Source organism: Chiloscyllium plagiosum, chromosome 26 (genome assembly GCF_004010195.1).
Source record: "Chiloscyllium plagiosum isolate BGI_BamShark_2017 chromosome 26, ASM401019v2, whole genome shotgun sequence".
Lineage (NCBI taxonomy): Eukaryota > Metazoa > Chordata > Chondrichthyes > Orectolobiformes > Hemiscylliidae > Chiloscyllium > Chiloscyllium plagiosum.
Window position 1 is genome coordinate 34200741 of NC_057735.1, and position 12859 is coordinate 34213599.

At 36.8% G+C, this 12859-nt stretch overlaps 1 protein-coding gene across 6 annotated transcripts in view; it reads left to right on the forward strand.

Annotated features, from left to right (window-relative positions):
* The window catches only part of LOC122563239 (synaptotagmin-B), a 640974-nt gene that overhangs the window by 311107 nt on the left and 317008 nt on the right, over positions 1–12859 (forward strand). For 4 of the 6 annotated variants that reach the window (XM_043716847.1, XM_043716850.1, XM_043716849.1 and 1 more), the window contains exon 3: positions 3082–3124. The exons of the other annotated variants lie outside the window; for them this stretch is intronic. In XM_043716847.1, coding sequence (XP_043572782.1) covers positions 3121–3124 — 4 coding nt within the window. In that variant the 5' untranslated portion in view covers positions 3082–3120. The remainder of the gene's footprint in view (positions 1–3081; positions 3125–12859) is intronic. 6 annotated transcript variants of the gene reach the window in all.

Sequence of the window (12859 nt, forward strand, 5' to 3'; positions counted from 1 at the left end):
ACCCAATGAAAGCCAGCATGCTGAGCACCCTCTTAACCACCCTGTCTACCTGATGAATAGGGCAAACATCCATGTCGTCTTCACCCATCTCCAACATTTTTCTCATTCCTATTTTCACTTTGCCAAATTTAATATTTATTGACCCAAATGCCTAAAGAATTCAATTTGTTCTGAAACAGTGATTTTTTTCATTGTCTCCAGCATTTTTATACTCTGTAAACCTGTTCTTGGTATAATCAGTTATTTATTAGTAAATCATGTCAGTCCTCAGGAACTATGCCTGGAGTAATCCACTTGTCAATTATTTCCATGTCATTTCATTTTCCATATGTGGCTAGCCTCCTATCTAGAGTCAATTTTCTAATCAGTGTTTTATTCCATGACAAGCCATTAATCTCCCATGTGGAACCCAATCAAATCATTTTCAGGAATTTCACCATATAATATCCAACTTGTCTTCTATATTCACCATTGTCTTTGATAGATTTCTTCAAGCTAGCTCAACATGATGAGCTTGCCTTCGGCTAAGATATTATTTGGTTGTATCTGTAGTGTACATCCTTTGATCTTGTAGGACTTAACTACCTCAAGTATGAACTGACTCTGAAAAGTTGAATGCATCCTAAATACTTATTTTCAATTATATAATCTGTTAAGCAATTTAGAAAGCATGTATAAGAACGTGAAGGCTTATAGGGAAGTGTTTCAACTGTATTGTACTGAAGTTGAATTTTAAACATTGTCACGATGATAGAGAATGATTACAAAATGCATCAATAGTTTCTCTAAAATATTGACGTAAGGCAAATAAATCCTTTTATAATGCCTTCATAGTCAGACCCCTGCCAAAAAACAAGTTTCAGGATTGTCTTTCTATTCAATTCCCAGTTATAATAACATCATAAACTCTGAGTCAGAACCACAGTTCTTTCTGACTGTAGTGATACTGGGGAGAATTCTAACAAGCAAGGTGAGAGACAGAGAAAAAGCATTTCAAATTCAAAAATATCTGAGATCCTACCCCAACCTATTGTGAATGCATGTCCAGTTTATTGGTGTTGGCTGAGGCTGTGTGGCTCTGATTTTAGCAACTTGTATGTTTCATGGCTTCAGATTGATTTCATGGTGTTTAAGAAACTCTGCAGCTGAAGGGAAATGAGAATAGCTAGAACCAGCAAATAAGTGCTTCTTTTCTTTCCCTGTAAAAGAAAGCTTGCTATCTTGGCCCATACCATCTCACTGTATAAAAATGATAAGAAAAGGTAGGACCTGGACTCCTGTCTATTTCTCTTCCTGGCCCCTACCTAAAGACATCTCGAACAGTAAGACATGGGGTAGCAAAACAAGATCTGTTCAATTCCCTTTTAAAGAGAGAAAGCACAGTGACAGGGTTCCTCTCCTTCCAGCAGCCAATTTGTATATATTCCGTTCATTTGTCTCATGGAAAACATCTACTAAATTTTTAAATCAAAGTCATCAGGCTATTTCCCTTTGATAGTGCATTTATGCTATAGCAGAACATTGAGACATACATAATACAATCAAGCATTGTCACCAAGGCTTTGAGTGGGAAATCAAGCCTCACAAATGTATTAGAATTCTTTGAGGAGGAAATAAACAAATTAGATAAAGGAGAACCATTAGATGAGATATACTTGGATTTCCAAATGGCATTTTCTAAGTTCCCATATATTAGGCTACTTCATAAGATAGGAGTGCATGGCTTTAGAGGCAATATAATAGAATGAATAGATTTTTGGTTTCCTAACAGACAGATTTATGAAAAGGGGGGGCATTTTGTGTAATTCATCGAATCATTGTGGCTGTAATAATTTCCAATATGTATGAATGATTTGGATAAGGGCAAAGTATGTACTATAGTCAAGTTTGCAGATGACACATAAATAGGTGAGAGGATGAAAATACTACAAAATGTCTGCAGAGGGATATAGATTGGTTAAATGAGTGGGCAGAACCTTGACAGATGGAATATGGTGTGCGTAAATGTGAGTTTATCCACTTTGCGGGACTATTAGAATAGCTAAATATTATTTAAATTGAAAAAGTCTATAGAAAGCATCACACAGGGATCTGGGGCCCTTATGCATAAATCTCAAAAATGTGGCATTCAGGTTCAACAGATAATAGAGAAGGAAATTGGAATGTTGACCTTCCTTTTAAAGGGAATAACATAAAATTATGAAGTCTTGCTAAAATGATACAAGGCATTGGTTAAATCTGGAAGACTGTGAACAGTTTGTTTCCTGATCTAAGGAAATATGTACTGGCACCTGAGGCAGTCCAGAGAAGGTTCGCAAGATTGATTCTGGGGATGGTGTGACTTTCTTTTGACGGAAGGTTGAATAGGTTAGTCCTGTGTTCGCTGGAGTTTAGAAGTAGCTTATGATTCATGGAGGGAGGTGCAGCTAAAAGGCTGTTTATTTTCTGGGAGAGTCTAGGACCAGAGAACATAATCTTAAAGCAAGAGGTCACTGAGTTAGGGCAAGGATGAGGAAGAGCTTCTTCTGTTAGATGGTAGTGAATTTGTGGAATTCTTTATAGTCACAGATCATTAGAGGCTGAGGTAGACAGATTTTTAATACATAAAGGAATCAAGGGTGATGGCGAACATAAAGCTGAGGATTATCAGATCAGCCGTGATCCCATTGGATAGCAAAGTAGACTCAGTGGGTTGAAAAGCTTATTTCTCCTACATCTTCCAATCTCATTTTTCTTGTCATACTAGAGTGAATAGCCCACTGACAACCTTTCAGAATCAATAAACTACATAAAACTGTACCTACCAACAAATTGTCCATATGCAATGTGAAAAATCAGGGAAAGCATTGGAAATTTCATAACCTTTGATTTCACCTGATTTAATCCAATCATGTCGTTTTTGAGACTGTGATAACAAAGGCAAGTAACAATGGTAATGGAACATCAATTTCTCTCGTTTTTTGCTCTGACTAATTATACTGCAATCAAAGCTGAATAGTGCAATGTAAGATTGGATCTGAAATATTAAGCTTCAGTAGTTTTATTGATTAATGTGTAAATTGCCTTTTTCTTTCCATTCAGCTGAACCAGTGAAAAGAATAGTCTTTGACCAGCACCGCTATGTGTAAGTGCTTTTTGCTTTTACCATCTCCTGTGAATATAAAAAAATCAGGTTGCATGTTTAAAACATAAAATATTAGTTTTTAGGTCATCAATAGATTGCTCTAAAGTTTGATCAACAACTGAAATTTACTAGCGTTTACATTTTTAGTCTAAGACAAAAGCAATTTAATATACAAGAGAAAGATTGGCATTTTTTTCCCTAAACATTACTGCAATATTTAACTGTTTATGGAATTTGATTGGGAATACAAAATAATAGTTGACTACAAATGCCTTATATTATTCTGTAAAATATTTGCAAATTACTTAAAGATCCAAAGCAAATGTAAGTTCCGATGAAATGAAGACTCCAGGGATGTTTGCACTTTATTCCTCTTTCACATCTTTGGGACAATAACTGTATTTGTGCATCAGGTAGGAAGGTATCGCCTACATAGTCAGACACAAGAACATTTATTCGACAATCTGCAATACTTTGGTGGAAAGGTAACAATGGGAATGGAACTCATATATTTGAAGGTAAACACTGGAATGACAAGTGGGCTTTACAAAACAGCTTCAAGTGGAACTGTCACAACTCAACTGCACAAAGAATCTGTCAGAAACTTACTTCAAATGTCATAGAAAGACCTGAACAACAATATTACATGTGATAAATTTAACACTCTCATGAGAGTTATCTACATCCATTAACTCCAAAATTGTTCAGTTTAGACAAATATAGGCCTTGGCTTCATATGAATTTCACTCCTGTTGGGTTATGATTTGCTCATTCAGTTTCATCAATTGCACTGGTAACCTTTAGAAAGAAGAGGCTCTCCCTCTGCCTTTGTTTATTGATGCCTTGGTGAACAAGACTTTTATTTAAAAAGAACTGGAATTTCAGTTGAAAGGAATTTAATAACATATGCCTACAGTAGAGAAAAAGAACAACAGTGAATTGAGGTTCAGAAGTCAGAAAGAAGGCATGATCAGAGACAAATAAATCTTAAACTTTATTTGAAAGCTGTTGAGGTCTGTGGTGGTTCAGCTGAGAAATGCTGGCAAATAACTTTCTAAGGCTTGTTGACAGAAATGTCTCAACGACTGGCTATATTCTGCGTATAGTATGCAGTTCTAGCTAACTTCATTTCAAATGTAGTACTAGCCAAAATTAAGAAGTCCATTCCTAGGTTTTGTTGAATGAGCCTTATTGTCGCATTTACTTACTGAGTATAGTGGAAAGTTTACAGGTCACCACTTGCAGTGACCTTCTTAGATACCATTGTACCAAGGAACAGATCCTAAAGTACAAATGCTTGGGGAAAAATTAAAAATAAAGGAATAAAAAGTCAATCAATAAATTAGAAAAATAGAGGAATAAGAGTTCAGAATAACAGTCCTTCCAACCCAGACAATGCTGTGCTTCATTGCAAGGCTGGGAGTTAGAGTCCACGCTGAGGCCATGGGTCCATGTTTCGCTTTCACCCCCAACATTGCTGAGAGTAAAAAGAAACAAAACAAAAATGATGAAAGAGGGGAAAAAAGAAGAGGAATGGACAGAGCAGATGAGCTCTGGCTCAGGAGTCCTATTCCATCGCCATCTTGGAATTCAGTGAATGAAACAAGAATTTGTTATTCACTAAACGTGAGAAAAACAAAACATGGCATCAAACGTTCTGTAGAACATCCTCAACCCATCACTTTCAACAAGATACTCAAAGATATTGGGGCAAGAAAGCACAATCATTGAACTCTCAGGAGTACAGTAAGATAGGAAGCAAATTGTGAAGAAAATTAGTAAGAAAATATAAATATTTTTCAGGATTGTTTGGGTACATAAATGTGAATTGTTAAGTATAATTTTTAAAAAATAATTATCGACATTGTTAGCTTCTTTTTTCTTGCTATGTGAGAGAAATTTAAGTTAATCATTTGTATAGTTTGGACTTGGGAACTTTGTACAGTAGCATAAAATGGGCCTCTTGAACCAGGCACCCTTTTTCTTGAATTGAATCCTGCCAAAGGATGCTAGTTTTGTGCAGTAAAGATTAGTTTAATATCTAATTATTTTTCTTTGAAGAGGTTTGCTGTTCCACAATGTGTTTGTCAAGAAACAGTCACCATTTGACCTAATAGGTTCACATACTTCAAGGCAACTTTTAGGATAATAATGTAATGAATACTCAATATGCTGCAACAACCTGACCACCAGATTAGAAAGAATATAAATATTGACACTGAATTGAAATGCCAGCTAAAATGTGAACATGCAGACCACAGGGATTTTGCATGTTCCTCTTAGGTGTTGTGCTAAATAATGTTTGCCCAGTAGCTGAAGCAGTTGGACAATTCATTTCAAATGAAAACTTATGTTTGGCTTCTAGAGCTACCATATTTTTGCCAGATTGATAGAGATATTGGATAGAAATTTACATGTTGTACATGATAATATCCTGCCTGGACTGTTGTAAAATCGTGCATGGTGACATCAGGTTAGGTCCCTGACTCATTATGCCTAACTGAAATAGAGAGAAGCGAAATGTCAGAGCTGTGTGCCTTCTGGTATGAGCCAATGAGGAGCTACTTGGTGCCATTAAACCACCAATTCACATTGACTTTTAACTTCTCCTGCAATTGAACAATGGTCACATGGGGTGCACAGTAGGGAGAAAATTATGGCAATTTCATCTGAGGAGCTCAAGAATACGACGAAGGATTTTGCACAGTGTGGGACTGGAGGCTGAAGCTCAGACTGCATGTGAGTGAAAGGAATTTATTATCTGAATAAAGTGAACAAACACCTAATGTTGAGTCAGTCAAGGGTCCAGCTATAAGGAAGAGGGGCCCTGGGGACACCATCAGGGTTTAGGGGAAACAGAGGAGACCTGAGACCATTGAAATAGTACATTGGAGAAATTGTTGGAGAAATCAAGCGGAGGCAAAGGACAAAAGTGTGCAGACAGAAAAGTGGAAGGCATCATTAGATCAGCCACGATATAATTCAATATCAGTGCAGGCTCAAGAGGTTGAAAAGCCTATTTCTACACCTAATTCATACCTTTGTATGCTCATACACTCTGATGGAGGCTCCTCAAGTGAGGGCAAATGACAAAGGAGGACGAGAAGGGCAACTAACCAGCCACATGGTTAGTGTGACATGTTACAAAGTTGTGAAATGTCGACTCCTCTGTTGCCGCCTGACCTGCTGTGCCTTCTCCAGCTCCACACATTATTGACTCTGAAGTGTCAGAAGATCTCAGAAAGGAGAGTGGAAAGAGCACTTCAAGGAGAAGATGTAACCCTGATGGAAAGGGTCAAAGCAGTGTTCAAATTACCTTCAGATGACTGAATACCAGTGTCACAGAGGGTATATCTTTCTCAAAAAGATGGTCAAATCCATGAGTAAGGTGATTTAAAGAGAGTTAGGTTTCAGTGGCCATCAGATGCCTAAGGTACTAAAGATCAGGCAGAACTAAAATGTCTACGCTTTGGAATCCTTCCAAGGATAAGCAGGTGATCAGTGGAATATCCCAATGATCAGTCCACCATTGTTTGAAAGATATAATTGACACATCGCTTGGGTTTAGTAGACAATTTCATGCCACTAAGGATGATAGCCAGGCCAGGAGAGCAAAGGGTTTTGGAAGCATTGCAGGATTTCACCAGGTTCAAGGGGTCATCAATTGGATGCATGCGAAAGATTTAAGCAAAGTCATTTTGACAGGTGGATAGAAGTTGAAACCATGTGAAAAAAAAAAGAAATCAAGCTCTGAGAGAGATTGTTCTCTTGGAAAAATTTAGAGCCTCACTACCTTTTGTAATAAAAAAAACATGTTGAAGACCAAAGGGTTGCAAATTCTTGATAGATAGCAGTAATAGCTCAAGATTATGAGCTCATCCATAAAACCGATTTTTTTTTCTTGTCAGCCCCATAAATTAAAGAAGAATAGAGATGCACGAGTGAAAGAAAAGCAAGTAGCCAAGGTAAAGGAAGGTACAGCTGGGAATGCCACAACATCTGAGCCTCAGATCAGAGAGGACAGCATTAGGGATAGAGGTAAAAATCAAAGGTTAAAGGGACACTATCCTTCAGAGTCCTGGAAATTGTGAGTTCATGAAACAAATTGGCATTTGTAAAAATAAATCTGAAAATGAAACTCAAAAGGAAAATGTCAGATCAATTAGTAACTTTAACAACAACCGAACGATCTTGGGGAAACACCAATGTGAGGGCAGGTGAGATAAATAAGCTAGATGAGAGATATGCAGGATTCTTGGCAAAAGAAAAAAATAACTGTATTTTTTCTTCTAAGAATACAGCCAAACCCATAACTATATTAAGGAACATAGGAGTTAGTCAAGCTCTTTAGCTGAAGAAGGATATAGTTTTCTCTCCGGAGAGTTCAATGAAAGCCAAAGTGTTAATCAACAGATTAAGGGAAGAGTATATTGCAGTTTCATTATACAACATGACGTTGGAGTGTGACTTGTCCAGAGCAGTAGGAGTTGTTAAGAAATTACCTGTGGAGAGAGGTAATGATTTGGGTGGAGTAAAGTTTATGCTTTGTTTACAATCACAGAACTCTTAATGAGACTAAAGAGATGGACCAAGAACGAATTCCAGGTATTGTTATGTATGGTGACCAGGACAATGGATGAACAAAGTTCATAGCCAGAGATCACAGAAATGACACAAGGAGAGTTGGAATAAGTGAAACTTTATTTAAAAATTAAGATTATTCAAAGAAACTATTTGGCATGCCTTTATTAATTGGAGTTCCGAGAGCAGATCCCAAATTAAATAAATTAGGAGATTGCTCACACTCAAGTTGAGACTGGGAATTCTGGAGTGCTATCATATTTGAAACAAGTTTTAATGAGGAAGTGTAGACCCTCACAGAGCCATATGCGAGGTATGGACAGAAGTTCAAACATTAATGGTAGCATCCAGATATCATGAGGATACATTAAAACTGCATATGAAAATCCTATGGGAAGACAGGTATGAAAAACTCAAGCATCAATAAACAGGTACCTTACATGGCCAAGACTTCCTGAGGATGTCTTTCCATACTCTAAAACATCATACATGCAAGATGGTTGAAAAGCTAATCGAAGAGAAAGCTTTAAAATCATTCCAGTTTTTGAAGAATGACTCAGTGGAGTGTTGGTACATTGTGTAGCATTAGTCTCTCGAGTGAAAGCTGGACACCAGCATAGTCTTACAATTATGGATATGACAATTTGATTTCCAGAAGCTGTCCTGTTGAGGAGAATTACAGCTCTGTCCAATGAGAATTGTAATATGAAATTCAGCAATGAACTTTGGATGGAAATTTTGATGGACGCACAGGTGTTAGTCAAATCAGAGGAAAATTCTCAATGTGATAAATAAATTATTTTTTTATTTGATCAAAGGATAACAATACTGAATCAAGGAAAGTGGAATGAACTTATGATTAAAAAGATGGATAGTTAGACAATGAAGCAAATATTAAGTGAACAAGTGGCCAACTGTTCTTTGTTGTTCATCTGTTCATAAAATTGTATGAAAGATACATGAGAATGAAAGGATGTAAGGTGAATGTTTTTATGTCAATCTGTCATATGCTTTGTTAAGAAATGTAGTTTTGAACTGCATCTCTCCTACAGAGGCAAGTAAAGACCACTTTTATTTTTGTGTTGGACTGTGGATCAAAAAGAGAAATAATATGTATTGCTTTAAACTAAGGAAACTGGGTAAGAAGATGTTTGAATTTTTAAATAAGCAGTTATTTGAGCACATTCTAAGCTGTATAAGCAATGTTTCTTTTTTGAAGCAATGAGAGAAAAGTCCAGACGGCTCTTGTGTTCAGGACAAGACCGTGTTTGATTGGCTTTCAATTGTCACCAATTATTGTGAGTTCAAGGGAATTCAGCACAGTAACAATCTTTGGTTCCTGGGAAGATGCCTAAAGCCTTACGTTTGCACAATGCAGCAGAAACATCCAACCTGCAAAAAGAACGCATCAATCATGTTTTATTTCCTTTCTGTGTGGAGAAGTAAAAGAAAATTCCTCATAACTAGTTACACTCACTCAGTTTTCCTTTGTAAGATGATCTTTCTGTTGAAAGGGAAAGGGAAAATCATCTTAAGAAACATTGAAAATGCAAATTTTTAACCAATGAATGAAAGACTAAGAACCGATATACCTGCACCTAGTGTCATCAACAGAGAGTTTTCATGAACCAAAATAACCAAAAGAAAACAACTCATCAACATCTATTGTCCAAACCAGCACTATTCCTGAATCACTTTTTGTCCACCCATAATATTTATGTCTTTGTAAATCTGTTAGTACATGTGAATATTAATTTCTAAAAGGGGTAAAGTTTAAGTTATGAAGTTTAAGGTTTTTGATTAGAAGTTCAACTTGTCTACTTTTTTGCTATTGGTTCGATTACAATAAATAATATTTAAATATCCAGTGGGAGTACTCTTTAACCAGAATTAGATAGGACCTTCTTGAATAAATGCTGTGTGCCATCAAACTCACTGCCGTAGATCCTCATCAAGTCATTACAGTAAAATGGGACAGTTGAAGCCATCAAGTTTGTGTTGACTCTCTGTTCAGCATTCTAATCAGTCCCATTCCCTAGCTGTATGCTGTAGCTTTGTAAGTTCACTTTGTTCAAGTGCATGTCCAAATTCTTTTTGAAGGTTTCCTTCTCTCTACTTCCACCACTCATAGCCAGAAAATTCGAGAAAATCACCACCCACTCCACAACATAATTCCTCCTTCCAAACTCCTTTGCATTTTTTTAACTAAAAACTTTAAATGCACACCTTTACTTTATCTAACATCAAAGAATGAGAACAGCATTTCTTTGTCGACCTTACCAAACCTTGTCCTAATCTTGTACACTGCAATCTCCCATCTCTACAAGTTAACCTTGTGGCAAAACTCCCCCATCACTGGAATCATTCTGGTAAATCTCTTCTGCACTTCTCAAGGACTCTTAAGTGTCATTAGCACAACTAAACATAATACTCTAGTTGTGTCATAACCAGAGCTTTAATAGTTCAGTATAGTTTTCATGCTACTGCATTCAATGCACCTTTTTATGAAGCATACAATCCTATATGCATTGTTAACTGCTCTCTCAACATGTACTGCCACCTTTAAATATCTAGGCCCAGTTCTCTCTTCTGTACATTTTGAGACATTTAGCTCATACTGCCCTTTCCTATTCACTCTGCCAAAGTTAAACACCTCATACTTTTTTTTATATAATTCACTTGTGGGATGTGACTTTCGCTGGCTGCTCAGCGTTTATTGCCCGTCCCTAATTGCCCCAGCAAAGGTGGTGGTGAGTTGCCACTTTGCTGCAGTTCATGTGCTGTAAATACACCCACAATGTTGTTGGGAAAGAATTCCACTTCCTGTGTTAAATCTCACTTGCCAGTCGCCAGTCCATTCTGACAGCCTATCTAAGTCCAGTTGCAGTTTCAGTGACTTCTCAGCCAAATTGGGAACAATCAAAAACACTTGGAATATCACTTTGTTCATCAATATCCAATTAATTATATTTAAAAACAAAGTGGTCCTAACACTGACCATTAGGTAGCCACAGTTTATCATCATCCAATCTGGAAAAAAATTATTTATCATAATACAATGTCTTCTGACCTTAAAACAATATTTTTCAAACAATTGGATGCCAATTCTTCTATTCCTTATCCTCAATTCTATTAAATGCTGTTTAAGTGCTACTTTGACCAATAATTTCTTATAGTCAGTAAGAGTAACAGCCATTGCTTCCTCTTTTCTTCTTAACCTTCTTTGTTACTTCATCAGAAACTTCAGATGAATTAGTCAAGAGCAATCTGTTTTATTTGAAAATAAATCTGGTTCTCCTTAATTAACTCAAAATTCTCCTTGTGCTTGATGATTTCTTTTACTCCTGAGGATTGTTTCCAAGATCTCATACAGCACTGGGTTAAACTGACTCGCCTGCAGTTACTGTCCTTGTAAACTTTCTTGAATAAGAATGTCACAGTTATCATTTTCCATCCTCTGGTAGTGCCACCCACTCCCTTCCCCTCCCCTTATCCTCTCCTCCCCTGCCCCTCTCCCTCAATATTCAGAGAAGATTGAAAGATTATTGTAAACCCTCCTGCCACATTCTTTAGTGGCCTGGAATAGCAGCCAAGAGGAGCAGATGTCTTATTCCTAATAGGCCCAACCTACCTAACTAACTATCACTGCTTTAATGTTGATCAAAGATTTTGGGGTTTCCTTTATGCCGACTATACTCTTTGTCAGTCATTTTCTAATTCCCATCCCTTCTCAACTTGTTATATTTGACAGGATGCTTGCTTGAAGAATTCAATTTGCACCCTGTTTCTTTGGATTGTTCATTTACTCTATCTAAGAAGCCCTGGCTTTGGTGCAACTTGAATGTAGCGATCAGCCATTATTCCAATACAGTATTTCCTGTCAATTTTTGATCCCATTGTAGCCGGACTAGATCCCTACTCATTCCATTGGCACTCAGAATTCTAATTCACAAGTTGAGCTTTAGATTGTTTCTCATTGTTATCTATTGAGAATCTAAACATTATTATACAATGATCAATCTTATTCATGTGTTCCCCCATAAAAACTTGGTCCACTTGGCCCAATTTATTCTCTTGCACCAGTTCTAGCAATGTCTCCATTCTAGCATTCTAGTTAGATCCAAAATATGTGAGTTAAGAAAGTTCTCCTGAATTCTTCCTTCTGCTTATTTTTTTCTAACATTATCTCAAATGTTATTTAGGTAATGGAAGTCCGCTGTTCTAGAGTTCTTGCACATTTCTCTGATTTCTTTGCAGATTTACTGCTCCATATCTCTCGCATTATTTGGAGACCTAAAGAATACCAAGGGAAGTCTAAACATTCTCATTGTGGTTCTCAACACTGACTACATGGAGCCCATTGCTCCACCCTCCTTTCCTTACATTACTACAATCTTTTCTGTAATAATGTACTTCCACTCAACTCAAATTTTCCTTCTCGATCCTTCTATCCTTGAATATTAAATGTACAGTCCTCATTATTTTTAAGCCATGTTCCTGTAACTGTTGTTACATCATATTTTCACAGGGCTGTGTACTCACCAATCTTATTTATCACGTTTTGTGAAAACATACATGCATTGTAAAATTTGTCTTTATATTCCTCACAGTAATTTTTTTGCTGCAGTAAATGGTAGTGATCCAAACCATGTGTATTTATTCTTAACTTCTGTTTCTATAATTGTTTCGAAACTAATGGTTGAGTTTACAGAACAACGTCGTTTATCTGAACATCAATTATCCAAATTTTGGATTATCCAAACAAGATCGCAAAGTCCTGAAAAACATTGTCAGTTATCTGAGCAATCAGTTATCTGAACAAAATACCCCCCGCCTATCTCATTTGAATAATCAAGGTTGTTCTGTATTCAGTTTTTAGTGGAGTCGCGTGAGGGAGTGTCATGCATTCTTAAGTAATTCACTGTGAAGTTATGGAAAAATATACAGCATTCACCTGCTTTATGATGGTGGAATCACATGAGGAGTTAGGCAAGGCCTATCTTGACAACAGAAGCAACTCACTGCATCTTTTAACTAAGTGTTGGGTGTCAAAGTAAAATTCTCACTAAATAGAGGCTAGTAGCCTATTGAAGACGATTATCATTTGTTATTGACCTTAACTGTGTATATCACCTTATTAGTATGCACCTAGCA